General features: G+C 34.1%; 1 protein-coding gene across 2 annotated transcripts in view; it reads left to right on the top strand.

Moving 5' to 3' along the window:
- RNF145 (ring finger protein 145) overlaps window positions 1-4,511 on the top strand; it is an 88,083-nt gene extending 83,572 nt beyond the window's left edge. The window contains exons 9-10 of one of the 2 annotated variants that reach the window (XM_031953607.1): window positions 396-752; window positions 2,886-4,511. In XM_031953607.1, the coding sequence (XP_031809467.1) occupies window positions 396-752; window positions 2,886-3,323 (795 nt within the window). In that variant the 3' untranslated portion in view covers window positions 3,324-4,511. The remainder of the gene's footprint in view (window positions 1-395; window positions 753-2,885) is intronic. The other variant, XM_031953606.1, reaches the window with a different exon arrangement.
- Window positions 4,512-18,294: the final 13,783 nt, after the last annotated feature.

Below are 18,294 nucleotides of genomic sequence, written 5' to 3'. Positions count from 1 at the left end.
TTATTAATTGTTACTACTTCTTTATTACTCAAACTAAAATTAGTTGAACTAAAATTAGAGAATTTGGAATTATTTTTCTTGTGTTGAAATTTAAACTTTTGTTTGAATTTTTGTCTGCCAATTTATCTTACTATTCTTAACTATACAAAGCCTTTATGTTTAGCAAGAAACAAAATTTTGGAGAAATGATAAGTTTCAGACATTAATAAGCTATACCTTTTTCCATGTATAATTTAATACCCAGTCATCAAGAGAAATACTCATTTTAAGTAATTTCGCTTCTCCTGTTAAGGATGAAGAAATGTGGCAATGTACAAAAACTAAAGAAGATTGTTGTTTCTTCTTTTGAATTCAGTGAGCAAAATTTTTCAGCATTTATACTTTGTGATTTTCAGGTTCTGGGTACGCTCTTTATTTATGTCTTATTTATGGTTGAAGAATTCAGAAAAGAGCCAGTGGATAATATGGATGATGTCATCTACTATGTGAACGGCACTTATCGTCTGCTGGAATTTCTTGTGGCACTGTGTGTTGTAGCATATGGTGTTTCAGAGACCATTTTTGGAGAATGGACTGTGATGGGCTCCATGATTATCTTTATTCATTCCTACTACAATGTGTGGCTTCGGGCCCAACTGGGGTGGAAGAGCTTTCTTCTCCGCAGGGATGCTGTGAATAAAATAAAATCTCTACCCATTGCTACAAAAGAACAGCTGGAGAAACACAATGACATTTGTGCCATCTGTTATCAGGTACCTAGCACAACATAAAAATCTAAGTGGTTGGGGAAAGTGGTATAATAACTCTTGGAGTTTTTATTAAATCTGTTTAATTTAAATTTCCAAGAAGAAATGAATATCTCCTAGGCAACTTAATGATTTTAAGTACTATTAAGAACTTTTAAGAAATACATTGTCTTTTAAAAAATATTTAAAAGTTTAACATTTGGCCACTGTGATACTAATACATTGTTGTTATTGTTTTCAATACTTGATGCACCCACAAATGAAGGAAAAACAGGTCAGATGTATATTATATTCACTCATGAGTGCATATACTATAGATCAGGGATTGGGAACTTTGGAAAAATGATGTTTGCCAAGGTTCTGACCCCCCTTTCCTTCTGGTGTGCTGGGGGGGGGTGGGGTGGTGAAGAGATATATATATTTTCACAAGAGGGAGGTTGGTGAGAACATGCTAACTTCTGATCCTCCTAGTGGATAGTTGGTGGCTCCCACAAGTTTTTTCCCTCCTAACTTTTCTCCCTTCAGGGAAGAGCATGATGCTAGTAGTTAACCTGCATGCCAGTGAAAATTGGCTTCTCTGCCATCTTTGGCATATGTGCTATAAATTGCTGGCTTCTGCTATCAATAAATTAAAGTTAATCTTAAAATCAGCTTTGTAGTGGAAAATGGACTCACAACTTAGCCACTCATATGACAGAGTAACCTATATACACAGCACTGTACTAGAGACAATAGTTGAGGTTACCAATTGAGAACAACTTATATTTCAATTATTTTGCTCTTTCTAAGCTGCTAGTGACATAAAGGGAGGGAGGGGAAAAGAGCATATATGGCATATGCTTTTTTCCTCCAGTATTGCTTTTAAATATAATTAAGGTGTCTTGGTCATTCATTTTTTCCCCCTAAAACAAATGGAAACAACTTTCTTCCTATAACTTCAATGTGCTTCTAAAATTGTATTTTTCAAAGTTTTTTCTGTGCTAGTAGTTATGGTTGGGGAGGAGGAATTAGGGAATGCACAAAAAGTTATATACCAGATATTTTAATTTAAGTAGTTAACTAACTATTAAAAAATTACTGAAAATTAGTTAGTTACTGAAAATAAGTTAATATTATGCAGCAAACATTGGTCCCTTCTGCACATATTTAAGAAAATGCATATTAAACGAAAGTGGCCCTTTGGCTTCAGAAGCTCTCCATAAATATACTTGATATTTCATTAGAATTGTTTAGGTTTTGTGTTTTCTTTCTTGTCATTTAATATTTCTTTGGTTAAGAAACTCAAATCAACTGCTGATAACACAAAAAGAATATAAGCTACTGCTTTAAGCTTTCTATTTGCTGCTTTTGTTGTATGATTTTCTGCTTGTAAGTAACTCCCAAGTGTTACCAGCTCTTGGTATAGAGGAATTGTTTGAACTAGTTCTAGCACTTAAAAAAAAATTATTATATTTCTATTATATTTTTAAAAGGCAAATTTGCATCTATTTAACAACATAGATTGCAACAAGTTTTCATTTCATACCTTCAAATTTTTCTTCCAAAAGAATTAATAACCAGAATATATAGCTTTGTACATAGACAGAGCTTTAAAAAATATTTCATGGCATGCTATGGTCCTTGTGAAATCCTACAAATATACCACTTTTCCTCCCAATATTCTATTGTTGTCATTATGGTTATAAGCAAATTCCTTATAGATAGATGATCTTATTCCCATGGGGGAAAAAAATCAATGATTGTATGTCTGTTCTCTGTACTCTAATGGAAATATGTAGATATATGTTTATGACTTTTAAAAAATGTCATTGAAGTGATACTGCCAAAATTATTTAGCCATTAGGTTGGGATTAAGAATTTATTTTAGAAAGCTTTTAGAAATGTTTTTGTAACATTCGTTTTTGTTTCTGATTACATTTAAAATTGTTCTGTGCAACTCTTTTATTGGTGTGTGGAGTCCTCTAGTGGTGAAAAGATTGCTTACATAAGAAGTAGTCTATTCCAAGCCCATATAGTCCAATTTTAAATTTGTTTTAATGATGTGGAAAGGGAAATTTTGGCATCAAAGAAATGTCGATTAGCACCAAAGGCTTACAAACTATGGGTAATTATCTAACCTCTCCTTTCCTTCTCATTTAGGATATGAAATCTGCTGTGATAACACCATGCAGCCATTTCTTCCATGCAGGTTGCCTTAAGAAATGGCTGTATGTACAAGAGACTTGCCCTTTGTGCCACTGCCACCTTAAAAATTCCTCCCATCCTCCAGGATTAGGACAAGAACCAGCTCCACAGCCAAACCTTGGAACAGAGCAAAATATTGTGGTTCAAGAAGAAACTGACCCCTCAGTTCAAGAACACCCTGGAGGGGCTGATTCGAAAGAAGATCCTAGAGACAGTAATGAACAAATGACTAGAGTGATAGCTCACCAGGAAGGGATTTTTGAAACCCAGACACATTTTCCAAGCCCCCATGTTGAGATGTGCTCTATTGTGGTCAGCCAAGAAGATATGAAGACAGAAGAACAACCTGGAGTTATAGAGGAAGATTTAATTCAAGACAGCAGTCATGTCTAGATTTTAGGAACACGTGATTGTTATACAGCAAACAGAGACATTCCAGGGATCCAAGATAATCTTTTCTCAGTAGAGACTGCCTGCTTTACAAACCCAGGCATTGAGAGAGAATTTTGGCAATCTATAATATCAAAAAGTATCTATATGTCCCATGCTGATATTTGTAGAAGTTTGCCAAGGAAAATCAACCTCAACTACTTGAGAAACTGCCACTGAATTGAGGGAATAAATCAGATAGAGATTTGAATATTTTCTGAGGGCTGAGGAAAGGAATATAAAATCACAAAAGACAGTATGGGAAGAAGATAAATGGACATTTTAACTTTATGTGGGAAAAATTAGTCTTGTCCCAGAGTATCAGAGTTGGCCCTTTTTCCTGTCCCCTTTTTTTCCTCAGTTAAATGGAACTCAGTCAGGTGATTATTGAATTTTGTATAGCACTGAAGCAAAATCAAAGATGTAAAAAGCGTTGATTGTATTGAAAGATTGAAGCACGCTAATACATCATATGTGCTTTAGGCATTTGTGGGGGTCGGGGTGGGCATGTGGGCATTGCAATTTGCATTCATGTAATCCGTGACTCTTGAACTTTATGATGGAGTCATTAATATTTTGATGTATATGAAACTTTTGTTAATATACTGTATACTGTGTTGCCTGTGTGAAGTAAACTAAGGCACTAATGAACACTTTGGAGTCCTCCATAGTTTAGGGACTCAAAGTGGGATGAGCTTTAGGGAACAGATAAAGGCCCTAAGTATACTTTTCAATCCCGTGTAATGTTTAATTCTTGCAACTGAAATCAAAACAGTGTTAAATTCTGGCAATATTTGCACTTTGGGAATGAGTACATAATTGTATGATCAAATGCCGCAAATGCCACTTTTAAAGCTGTTGATAGACTTTGCACCTTTTCTTTGACAAGGTTGTGTCATATTTAAATTTTTACATTCATCATGGCTTCTGGTAGAACTGGGGTGGGGGGGATTGGCAATTTTTTATGTGAATTTTGATATGAAAAGAAACTAGTCATTTATTTATACAATAGGCTTGGCTCAAAAAAAGTGTTTTTCAGAGTTGGTATTCCTAATGTGAGATGTGATATTATTTTATTTTTAGTAGCAAATTTGGATGTAGATTGACAGACATAGCTGAATGTCTTAATAAATTTAAATTTGAAGATTTTATGTTTTGCCTATGTGATTATTGCTGCAAAGCATTTCATTTCATTAGGTTTTTCAAAAATTCTGTGATTCTCAGAAATAAAATGATTACAATTTCACTTTCACTGATCATCTTTGAAATTCACACTCCCCTCCTATATTTCAGCCAGTGTTTTATGTATAAGAAAGAAGCATTCCTTTGTGATTATTTGAGAATTTCACATCTTAGTGCTATTTTGTTGTAATATGTTAGAATAGAGGAATTGACAATCCTTTTAGCTTAGGAAATTAGGCACACTTAATGCTTAATGACTAATGATACATTAGCTAACAGGTCATCTGCTTTTCTACATCTACACAGTACTCTTCTTTAGAGATTATTAATTTTATCCTATGTGAAATGAGAATAGCAAATCATTAGATGTTTTTTAAATCATGTTGCCTTCTTTATACCTTACAAATCACTTTTTTTGAGGGGAGTTAATTAAAGCTTTTTGTTTACAAAATATATGCACGGGTAATTTTTCAACACTGACCCTTGCAAAACTTTTCCAAATTTTTCCCTCCTTCCCCTCGCCCCCTCGTCTAGATGGCATGTAGTCCAATGCATGTGAAATATGTTAAAATATATGTTAAATCCAATAAATGTATACATATTTGTACGGTTATCTTGCTGTACAAGAAAAATCGGATCTAGAAAGAAAAAAAAAAAAAACCTGAGAAGGAAAACAAAATGCAAGCAAACAACAACAGAAAGCATGAAAATGCCATGTTGTGAACCACACTCAGTTCCCACAGTCCTCTCTCTGGGTGTAGATGGCTCTCTTCATCACTGAACAATTGGAACTAGTTTTAACCATTTCATTGTTGAAGAGAGCTGCGTCTATCACAATTGATTGTTGCATAGTCTTCTTGTTGCCGTGTATAATGATCTCCTGGTTCTGCTCATTTCACTTAGCATCTGTTCATGTAAATCTCTCCAAGCCTCTCTCAGCTATTCTCCAACTGATAGGTATCCATTCAGTTTCCAGTTTCTTGCCATTACAAAAAGGGCTGCAACAAAAAAATTTTGCATATGTGGGTCCCTTTCCCTTCTTTAAGATCTCTTTGGGATATGAGACCAGTAGTAACATTGCTGGATCAAAGGGTATACCCAGTTTGATAACTTTGTGAGCACAGTTCCAAATTGCTCTCCAGAATGGCTGGATGTGTTCACAATTCCACCAACAATGTATCGGTGTCCCAGTTTTCCCGCATCCCCTCCATCATTTGTCATTATTTTTTCCTGTCATCTTAGCCAATCTGACAGGTGTGTAGTGGCATCTCAGTGTTGTCTTAATTTGCATTTCTCTGATCAATAGTGATTTGGAACACTTTCATATGAGTGGAAATAGTTTCAATTTCATTTGAAAATTGTCTGTTCATAGCCTTTGACCATTTATCAATTGAAGAATGGCTTGAAGTCTTATAAGTTTGAGTTAATTCTCTATATATTTTAGAAATGAGGCCTTTATCAGAACTTTTGAACTTACAAATCACTTTGTAATCAGTCATAGGATTTTACTAAACTTTCCTTCTGCTTCATCATGGCATAGATGATGACCCTGATTCTTGAAGATTATGGCAGGAGAGTATCAAGTTATACTGAGCTGCCAAGTCTTTGAGATGTATTACACTAGATTGTATAGCTGGCATCTAAGGGCTATTTAAGCTTCTTTTGCAGGGGTTCATCATCAGAGTATTGATTATTGGTTTTTTGACTGCATCAACTCATGTATAGAGAAGGTTTTGATCTGTATTGGTGGAATGAGTGTTTCCCCTGATGATATCATAATCAAAAGTATTTGAAGTAAATAATCACTTTTATAACCAAGAGATTTGGTGTAAATTTTTTTTTCTAAAACAGATGAAAATTTACTTAACTATTTTGTTACTGTTCATTACTTGAAAATTTGGCCTTGCTCCTGTAACACACATGTAAGATTTTATTTTCTTAATATGAGAGTATATGATTTTACTTTCTATGTGAAACTCCCATGTATTCTTTTATCTTCTATTAGCTCTGCTCATTGGCTTGTGCTCTGTTCCAGAACAGTTGTGCTCTACCACTATGCATTTCCTTTTAAATGATATACTTTATTTTTAATACCTGTTTAAGACAGAAAAGACCAAGTTTGCCAATGGAGAGGTAAGTCAAATTGTGAATTTAACTGATAGTTTTGTGATGTTTTGACTTTGCATGACCGAAAAGGCACTTCTTAAAGTATAGATAAATTATATGTCACAACAGCATAGCATTAAGAAGGAAATAGAAGTTTTATGAATCCTTTAATAAAGTTCCTAATGCTGGTATTATGGGAAGGAAATAAGTGAATTCCAAAAGTATAATATTATACTTGTGTTGTATTTTTGATGCATTTTTTAAACTTTATAATTTAAAGCTAATGACTCACGTATTCATTTTCACTTCTTTTACAATCTACCATTGTCCCTAAATTTTAAATGTTTTCTAAAATTTTTTTATAATTTAGCAATCTTCAAATCAATTTTTCCCAGCTTGAATATAGAGTAATATTTCATATCTACTATAAACCTGCATGCTAAATAGCCAGTCAGAATAATCAGAAGCAGTTCATCATAGTAATAATAATATGGATTTACATAGTACTTTAAAACTAGTAAAGCACTTCTCTTTATAACAACCTTCTGAGGTTATCTCCATTTTTGTAGATCAGGAAATAGATTCACAAAACTTGAATGCTTTACGTTAGACTACACAGTTGTAAGATCTTGAGCACATAATCAGGTTGGTGACATAGTGGATAGAAGACTGGCCCTGAAGTCAAGAAGATCTGAGTTCAAATTTGGCCTCCAACACAATAGATATGTAACTCTGGATGAATCACTTCAGTTCTTTGCCCTAATTATTTCCTCTATAAAATGAGGGTGATAATAACATCTATCTCCTATGGTTACTGTGAAGGATCAAATGAGAAAATAATTATAAAGTGCTTAGGACAGTGCCTTACAATGGCAAGTGCTATAAAATTGCTAAATATAATTATGATCTGTTGTTCTTTCTCTAAATCATTCTTCCTTCTGTGAATCTAGTTGCCTCCATGGCTACTCATTCACTAAAAATATTTCCTATTCTCTTTTTTTCACTTTCTATCCTCCAGCAGTTGTACTTTTCTTTTTTTAGCATTAGATATGAGATTTCCTCTCAGAAAAAAAGGAGAATATTCTCTAAAGAATAAGTCGCCCAATACTACACAAGTTTCCATCTAGAGACATATTCATTTTCTTAATTATTGTATGCGATGAACTTTTAAAAATCATTTTTATTCTGCACTTACAAAAAAATATTACCATGGAGCAAAACATAAAAGATTGCAAATGAAACTGAATAAATAGTATATCATAAACTCCCTATTACTTTTAAAATTATCCTGTTTTTGCATGCTTTCATCTGAACTTCCTTCTTTTCCTTTTGTGCATTAAAAAAGTGTTTTAGGGGCCTCCTTTTCACTACCTCCCGCCCCTTCATTAAAACTAAGGAAAGAAAAGAAAGGGGAAAAAAAATCAAACATAATCAAGCAAAGGATGGAGGAAGTCATCACGTTGTGGTGACTTCATCCAAAAAAGAAAAAAAAAATCTTTTTCTTCACTCTGAATCTATTACCTCTTGGGAAATGGGTAACATTCTTCAACAAGTTCTTCAGGGTACATAGTTACTGCATTAATTAAAGTTAAAATCTTTTGGTTTTGGTTTTTTAAAATAGTGTTGTTCACATATCAGTTATTCTGGTTCTGCTCATTTCACCGAGTCCGTTCATGCTACCTAGGATTCTATATAATTATCTCTTTTACTTTTTATAGTATAATAACATTTTATTACATGAATATAGCACTAGTCAACTATTCCTTAATTGAAGGGTACCACCTTATGTCCCCCCCCAATTTAATATCCCTTTAGCATCAGAAATTTTTTTTGGCTTATGATTATTCCTTTTCTGTTATTATACCCTGTCACCTTTCCTTATTTCTCTGATGAGTTTCATGCATTTTTATATAGCAAACTCTTTGCTAACCCTCCTTTGTTTTAGATAAGAATGATTCTTTTGATGCCTTCTTCGTGTTTCTATACTTTTTTTTGCAGTTTTAATATGAGGAATAATAAATACTGTTCCTCCTTTTCTATTCTATTCCTTTTTCTCTTCCTTTTCTCCATCTTAAAACCCTCAGAACAGAACCATTCTATCCCAAATCTTGACTTTTTCTTATTTGACTCCCTAAAAATAGTCTTTGAGGATTGTAAAGTCATTAAGGTTCCAAAAGAATGTTTGTTTCTTTTCACCTTTTAAAATGTTACTACTACATTATCTGGCCACTTTTAATTAAATTAATTAATCTTTGTTTCTCTTGATTTGGGTTTGTATTTTAAAAATTTGTACTCAGCCCTGGTCTTTTGGTCAGAAATTCTTGAATGTTTTCTATTTTATTAAAGATCCATTGTTTTTTCTATAGGATTATGCTCAGCATTTAAAGGTAAATAATTTTTCATTATGAGCCTATAGCTTTTGCTGTTGAGGATATTATATTCCTAAACCTCCTCCAGTTTTTAGTAGAAGCTGTCAAGCAAGTCTTGTGTGAACCTGACTGGTTCCTTAGTATTTAAATTGCCCCTTTCTGGTTTTTGGCAATATTATTTTTCTTTGATATCAGTACTTTGGGTTTTGGCCATAATGTTTCTGAAACTTAGGGGAGGTCATCTGTAGATTTCTATCTTTGTTTTACTCTCTGATTCTAATAGATATAGGTGACATCATTCATATATGATTTCCCAAAAAGTAGTGTCTAGATCCCTTTTTTCACATTTTTTTAGAAATCCAATTATTTTTAAATAATCTCTCCTTAGTCTGTTTTCTCAGGTCAGTTTTTAAAAGTAGATAGCTTACATTTTATTTTCTTTTATTGTTTTTGTTTTAATATTTCTGTCTTATGGAATCACCCATTTCTGTTTTTTCCCTCTCTAGTTTTCAGAGAATCTATTAGGTAAAGTTGATTACTTTTTAAATTTCCATTTCTTTAAGGTATTTGTATGATCCTTGCAGGATATTAAAATGTTTTCTTTACAGTTGTTACAGCTCCTTGGTAGTTGGTGTTTTTCTCAGAGCTTTCCAGCTTTGGTTCCTCAATTGGGACTTTGTTCCATGGTCAGATTTTGCCCTCTGTTCCTTAAGAGTGCTGCAGCCAGTTCCTGGGTCACTAGAGTTCCTTCACTGACTTCCATCTCCCTTTCCTTTAGGTCCCCCTGAATCTTTGAGAGATCCAGAGATCTGGATCTTCAGGGCCCTCTCTGGCATCTCAGGAAATCTTAGGGATCTTGGGAGTCCTGGATCGTCTTGATCTGAGTCCTGCCACTGGTAGTTTTTACTTCCAAAGGCTTCAAAGGTTCTATTTTTTTTAATTCAGGATTTCTAAACATTCCTAGGGCTTTCTAAGGAAAACATTCAACTCTAGTTGCCACCAGATGCCAAATGTTGCAAGCTATACATGTCTGGCTATGGTGAGAGGCTTTTGACTTGTTCACTTATGCTGGCACTAGTTTTCTTGGTGGCAGATGTCTTTTTCTATTATCCCTAAACTGCTAACTTCTTGGTTAATTCTATAGTGTTTCCACTTTTTTTTTTACATTTACAATACACAAATACAATACAAACAAAAATACATAAATTGCATCATTTAATGTAGATTCTCATTAGATTTGTTGGTCATTATTTAGGTTAGTGCAAATTTCAAATTTCTGTTTAAATAGTAGGCATAGGGAAGTTACACAGTCTGTATTCAAGCAGCCACACTGGCTCTAATTGCTCATTGATAGTGAATAGTGTCTTTCCATAGGACTTTTGTTTGCTTGAATATTTGACCTTTTCCTTTCCTTATAATAAGCTTAAACCACTCATTTGATTTCTAATTTAATATTTTCAAATTACTTTTAAACATTTCTAATAAGAGTAATTTTAATTTGTGGAAGAACAATATAGAAATTCTGATCTGACTGACAGTCATTGTGCTAGCATGGCACTATGTGTTTATTGAGAGAGACAATGTGTAACACATCTAAGTATATACAGTTTACATAGCAAAATAAACAAAGCTTAAGGAGAAAGAGCACTAGCATTTGCAATCAGAAAGGAACTTAGTATCGGAGGTTGTGTTTAAGCTGAGTCTTGAAAGTAAGAGAATTTTAGAAACAGATGAAGAGGGAGGGTTCTACTAATTTAGAAAGGCTTCAATATAAAAAAAAGAATATTTGGACTTTGATGGGAACTGGAGATTCCATGAACAGTGAGGTGGGACAGTTAGCACAATGGCTCAGAGATCCAAGATAGAAAGTTGTGTTTTAGTAAAGCAAAAAAGTCAATTTGGCTGGATGGACCCTCACATATATTGTCTCTGAAAAAAATATTTTAAAATTCCATTTGTGGGAGCGAATCATGAAAGAAACAGCATGATAGAGAGCATAGGACTCAGATTGAGGTGGCCTTAATTCAAGTTCCATTTGGCACAAGCCCTGTGATCCACCTCTATTTCTGAAACAAAATATTTTATTCATTGTCTATATAAGCTTATTTGCCAAATTGAGTTAGATTCAGCTGGCCTAAGATTCTGATAATGGCACCATAAAAGTCTAATGTAAGGTTGTGTTTGTCATTCTTGATATCATCTTCAAAGTTAACCCGCAGGATGTTATGATGTGTCCTAAAATACCCTAATTTCTCGTATGGTTCTCTCATCTACAAGTTAATGTTAACCTTTTGAGAGCATGATATAGTGGATATTCAACAAACATTAAATTCCTACCTTAGCAAGGGCACTTCTAGGCATTGAAGTTGCAAATGAAAAATGGAAAACCATCTGTCCTCAAGAAACTTATATTTTTGAACATGTTTAACCTATATCAGATTGCTTGCTGTCTTGGGGGAAAGGACAGAAGGGAGAGAGGGAGAAAAAATTGAAATACAAAAGTTTTGCAAAGGTGAATGTTGAAAATTGTCTTTGCATGTATATGGAAAAATAAAGTATTACTAAAAAAAGAAACTTCTATTTTGCTGGGGAATAAATACGTAAAGAAGTATAAATGCAAAACAGGTCGAGGAGGAAGGCAGCTTTGGCAGTTGTGGAGAATCAGGAAAGACTTGATTCATGAAACTATAATTGAACCTTGAAAGAAGCTAAGTATTCTAAGATATTGAGATGAAAAGAGAGTGTCATCAGGCAAGAGAGACAGACTGTGTGAAAACAGAAAGAGGAACAGTTGAGTTCTGGTCCAATTTTGTTGGAATGCAGATTATATAAAGAGGACTAATATAAAATAAATCTGGAAAGGTAGATTGGAGCCTGACAAGGGGGGCTGAATGTGGCTGAAGAATTTGTACTTTACTCAGTGATAGGGAGAAACTGAAGTTTTTTGTTTTTTTGTACAAATTGACTTAATTTGACTTGCACTTTAGAACTTTTTGGTGGAAACGAGAATGATGAGTGTGTGGAGACTAGAAATGAGGAAATTAGTTAAAAAGCCTATTGCAGTAGTCAAGGAGAAAAATAATGAAGCTTCTTCTAGGAGGGATATAAACTGTGAGTAGAAGGAAAGAGATTGTAGTGGGAGAATCAATAAGAGCTAGAGCTAATTGCATATGGGGGGAGAGAGAAAAATCAAAGATGACTTCAAAGGTAAGTGGATAGGTGATGGTGGTGTTTGAAGGTTTGGAAGCAACAGTAGTTCTGCCTGTGCAATGAACTTGCTATGTGACATTAAGCGAGTTACTGAATCTTCTGGTTTCCAGTCTCTTCGTTGATAAAACTGATGAATGAAGTGATTAAATAAGTTTGAAAGTCCCATCTACTTTACAATTATATAATTCCTTGAATCTGTATTTTGAGGCTTCACCATCTCAAAGCTAATGAATTATCTATTTTGTATCTACTATGTAGAAAAAGTATTTCTTTTGTTGTAAATTGAGCTCTCAAATTGTAAGGCTTCCCTTCCTCATTGTGGTATTATTTTGGGACCTGACAAGACAGTGTTTGTTCTATTTATATAATTCAACATATATTAAAGCTTATAGAGTTGAATAATGTTTCAGCTTTGCCATCATCTTTTGGAGAGGGGGAAGGTCTTGTCTCTGAAAAAATATTTTAAAATTCCATTTGTGGGATGTGTTGCTACTTATAACAATCTTTTATGTTCATTATTTGAAATAGGGTTGCTAATTGTTATGCTGTACATGAAATTTAATAGGATAGGAAGGATCAAGGTTCCTTCCAGTTCTTAAACTCTCTGATTGTATGTGTGTGTATTTGACTTATACTTCATTTTTAGATTATATTTCACCTATCCCCAAAAGAACTTGAAATAGCTTAAAGAAACCAGATGAAATACAATGACAGAATATAAGAGGGACTTGCTGAAAGAAGAGCTGTTTTGAGGCACTTTATTTGAATGGATGACTTCATCTGACTCTTTAAGTTTTCTAGCAGGAAAAATAAAAAGGGAAATATTGGGTTATAGGATTTTTACTTTCTGACAGTAGAAAGCATACAAATTTGTCTATAGAAGAATTTTTCCTGGAACTAAGGTAAAGATTTATCTTGTGATTCTTTTATGTATAAAAGACATTCAAGAACTTAGCAGATAATATCTTCAGCATAGTTTTTACAAATTATACAGAGATATTTAACTAGATGGTTCTCATATTGACTTCATATAAAAGTAAAGAATATAGGATTAATTTGTGACTATTAATAAAGACATTTCCATGGGGGTGGTGGTTACACAGGTACCTTGCTTTCCTATGTTCAACTATGTAGGAACAGAATTTATAAAATGTTCATGGAAGGATCATTAAAAATGTCCATTAAATAATCTTTGTGAAGTGTCAGATTCTTAAATGAGCTTTGAACAAGTGTTCATTTAAATTATAGACATTCTAATTAAAAACCTTATCCATACTCTGTTTTCATATGTTTTAACTAACAGAAGCAGGACTTAAAGCTGACTTCCAGTTGTATAAATTAGACATGTATAGATAGTGGAAATATTAATATTTCAAGGCTCAGTATGATTTAGTTGGTGTTGATTGATACTCCATTAAGAGAATGAATTACCAAGTTCAAAATTATTATATTTAAAATATTAAAATAAAAAAGAGATATAATATTGTATTTTATTGGGGAAAGCTAAATGGTGCAGTGGATAGAACCTAGGCATGGAGTCCTGGCATCTGAATTTAAATCCGGCTTCAAACATTTATCATGATCCCAGGCAAATCACTTAATCTCTGCCTCATTCTCCTCTTCTATAAAATGAGAATAATAAGATTATTGTGAGGGGCAAATGAGATGACATAAACTGCTTGGCACATAGTAAGTGCAATGCAAATGCTAACTACTATCATTAAATTACATCTTTTATAAAAAATAAAAAAACAGATCAAAACCCTTTTTCATAGAATAGTTGATTTAGAGAATCTGAAAATTGGTGGGGATCTCAATGGCATTTAGTCAGATCTATACAAGAAAGTAATTTCCACTATGACAGACTTGAGTATTTGTCAAGTCGCTGTTTGGAAGATCTCCAAGGAAACCCACCACCTCTCAAAATAACTCATTACAGTTTTGGACAGTTCAAAGTTTTAGAAAGTTTTTTGTGTTTGTTTTTTTCTCTGAAAGAAAGCATAATTATACCTCTTGCCTCTTAAATTGCTTCCTGATGCTCCTGGTTCTGCCTTCTGAGGCCAAAAGAATAAATTCAATCCTTCTTCCACAAGCCATCAAATTCTTGTGATGGCTATTGTATGCACCTTAAATTGTCTCTAGAAAGGTGATAAATTCCTCATATGATATTGGCTCAAGGTCTTTTACTACCCCAATTCCTCTCTTTAAGTGTCATCCTGTCTCCATCCTGTCAGTGACCTTGAATTTCAGTCCCCAGAACTGAAGGCAATACTTCAGATAATGCCTAATTAGGACAGAGTATGATAAGACTATCCCTTTCCTCTTCCCAGGAAGCTCTGTTTTTCTTAGGTATAGCTCAATATTACTTCAGTTTTTGGCTGCCACATTATACTGCTGACTTGTATTGACATTGTAATCTACTAAGCCCAACAGATCTATCATACAAGCATAGTCACACACAGATCCATGAGGCGCTTCACTGGAGACTTTCTGCCATAATGATAGTAAGCCATTAAAAAATTACTCTTTGAATCTTGCCATCTATCTAGTTCTGAATCCATTTAATTAATTATTATCTAATCCACTTTCTCCACAGGAATAGTATGAATTATTTTGTCAAAAGTTTTGATAAAATCTAGGTAACTCTCATCCTGTTACTTTAGTAATTCTGTCAGAAAAGTAAACGAGGTTAATCTGGCATGACCAGTTCATGATGAAATTTTGTTGATCCTTAGATCTTCATTAACCATGTCTTTAATTATATATTCTAGAATTTTCCCAGGAACCAAAGTCTCTCCCAACATTCCCCTCCAAATAACTTTAAAATGATGCTTCAAATTAAATTTTGGAGTGACAGAACTAACAAAAGGTCAGAGTGAGAAACTTTTTTGGTCTAAGAAAACATAAGAGGTCAGTAAAACAAGTCTGTGGGATGAGGGCGGGGGCCTGTGCAGAGCCCACAAAAGCTATGACAGCAGGAGTAGCAGCAGCAGCAAATTTGAAGGATTTCAACCCAGAGATAGTGAGAGGTTGGACAAATGGTCAAAAGATTACAGGGGACCCTCTGCTGTCACTGGATACAGCTGGTGCTGATTGGCAACCCTATTGCCCATATGACATTCTGAATTGCAATTCGGGGAAAAAGGAGTGCTAGTGGTCAGTCAAAAGGGACATGGGGCCCTGGTTACAATTCCAAGGTAAAGAGGACTGCTAGTGTTTGTGGCTGCAGGAGACCTGGGTAAAGACCAGAGTGCAGACCAGAAAAGCAGTAATCATATCTCCTCCAGGATATCATCTTGGAAGCACCAAAAACTTGAAGACCCTCAGAACTAGCTCTGAAACAGCAGTATGAAAAAGTCTAAAGCTTGGCATAGTATATATCTACCAGGTGAGCAGAGCTGAACTTTAATATAAAGTTCAAAGATCAAGAAATAGACTGAAGGAAAGGAGCAAACAACAAAAATGAAAGAGAATTTGACCATAAAAACTACAATGGTGGTAGGAAAGACTAAGATGTAAACTTACAAGAAGAGAATGATGTTAAAAAAAAAAAACCCAAAAAGCCTCAGAGAAAAATGTTAATTTGATCCCAAACCAACAAGAATTCATTAATATGAAAGAGATAAAGAGTGGTGGTAAAGGAAAAATTTGGAACAGAAATGAGAGTGATGTTAGAAAATTATGAAAAGAGAATTATCACCTTGGTAAAAGAGGCACAAAAATACTAAAGAAAATAACATCTTATAGACATAATTGGTCAAATGGTAAAATAGAAATCCACTGAAGAAAAGAACTCTTTGAAAAGCAGAATAAGTCAAATTGAAAAGAAGGTAAAAAAATTCACTGAAGAGAGGAATGCCTTAAAAAAGCAGAATTAGAAAATGGAAAAAAGTAGTACAAAAATTCACGGAAGAAAATAATTCCTTAAAAATTAAAAGTGGACAAATAAAAGCTAATGACTCCATGAGACATCAAGAAATAATAAGAAACAGTCAAAAGAATGAAAAAAATAGAAGAAAAATATGAAATATCAGAAAAACAACTGACCTGGAAAATAGATCCAGAAGAGATAATTTAAAGAATTTTTGGATTCCCCAATTGTCGTGAGCAAAGAAAGAACCAAGACATCATCTTTCAAGAAATTATCAAGGATAATTTCCCTGATATTCTAGAATCAGATGGTAAAACAAAAATTTTTGATTACCTCCTGAAAGAGAGCCAATAATGAAAACTCCCAGAAATATAGTCAAATTCCAGAGCTTGCTGATTAAATAGAAAATACTTCAAGCAGGGGCAGCTAGGTGGTGCAGTGGATAGAGCATCAGCCCTAAAGTCAGGAGGACCTGAGTTTAAATCTGGTTTCAGACAATTAACACTTCTTAGCTGTGTGACTCTGGGCAAGTCAATTAACCCCTATTGCCTCAACAACAACAATAACAAAAAGTTGCTGTCAGTATTTATTTTAAAAAATACTTCAAGCAGCCAGAATATCATGGAATCACTTTCAGGATCACTCAAAGTACCTTTTATGTTAAAAGAATTGGAGGGCTTGTAATATGATATTCTGGAAGGCAAAGGAGCTAGATACAACCAAGAATCCAGCTTTCTAGCAAAGCTAAATATAATCCTTCAAGAGGAAAAATGGATATTTAGAAAAATATAGAACTTTCAACCATTCCTGATGAAAAGACCACAGGTGAAGAGAAAATTTGACATTCAAACAGAAGACTCAAAAGAAGCATAAAAAAAGTAAACAAGAAAGAGTAATTATAAGGGACTTAGTAAAGTTAAACTCTTTACATTCCTGTAGGAGAAGATGATACACATGGATCTTAAGAATTTCATCATTATTAGGATAGCTAAAGGGAATTTATGTAGAGAGAAGACATAGGAGTTGATTCTTTTTGAATGATCTAAAAAAATGAAGGAGTAAGAAACAGATGAACTGTGAGAGGAGGGAGGAGAGAAATAAAATGGAGAAAATTTTCTTACATAAGACAGGTGTGCAAGGAAGAACTTTAACAATGGAGAGGGAAAATAGAGTAATGGGCAGTGCTTAACCTGACTCATAAGATTTGGTTCAAACCACACACACACACACACACACACACATGCTCAGGAATATGGGAAAGGAGAGAAAAGCAGTGATTAAAAGTAAAATAGATTTTTGAGAAAAGATGATAGAGGGGGAGACAGAGCCAAGATGGCAGAGAGGAAACACATTTTTTACTGAGCTCTCCCCATGTCCCTCAAACTAACAACAAATCCAGCTTCTAAACTGGTTTTGGAGTGATAGAACCCACCAATATAGGGAGTGTAACAAAGGCTGAGCACAGGCAGGCAGTGCACAATCCCAGGGTGGGGCTCCACATGCTAGAGAATCTACCAGAAGGAATCTACAGCAGTGTTGGCTAATCTGTCCTGGTTGCCAGTAGATCTACAGATGAACTATAAGATATCCAATGCAAATACAAAAGGCAAACAGTGAACCCCTAAATGCCAGAATTTCATGAGACTTGGCCACACTCATCCAGCACTGGAAGTTAGCACTGATCCAGTGCAGCCACTGTTGCCTGTAAAGGAGACTTGGACAATCTCCTCTTTGTCCTAAAAGCAGACCTCAACTTTTAAAAAAAAAATAAGCAAAAAGCAAAAAGAATTCTGACCATAGATAGCTTTTATGGAGAAAGAGAAGAGCAGATTTCAAACCCTGAGGGCACTGAAAGCAGATTGTCTCCAGATGAAGCCACAAAAGGTGTTATAAATTCTCCATCTCACAAAGCTTTCTTGGAATAATTCAAAAAGAATCTTAAAAGAGACCTAGAAGAAAAATGAGAAAAGGAAATGAGAACTTTGCAAGATGGTTTGGAAAAGGAAACACAGAATTATTTGAAGAAAACTCCTTACAAAATAGATTTAGTGAAATGGAAAAAGCAAATAATTCCTTACAAAATAGATTTGACAAAATGGAAAAAGAAAACAATTCCTTAAAAAACAGTATTTGGGAAATGGAAAAAACAATCCATAAAACAAAACAACTCATTTAAAATTCAATTGGCCAACTACAA

Source organism: Sarcophilus harrisii, chromosome 2 (genome assembly GCF_902635505.1).
Source record: "Sarcophilus harrisii chromosome 2, mSarHar1.11, whole genome shotgun sequence".
Classification (NCBI taxonomy): Eukaryota; Metazoa; Chordata; class Mammalia; order Dasyuromorphia; family Dasyuridae; genus Sarcophilus; species Sarcophilus harrisii.
The sequence above is the reverse complement of the archived record's forward strand: the minus strand, read 5'-3'. Positions and strand labels throughout refer to the sequence as shown.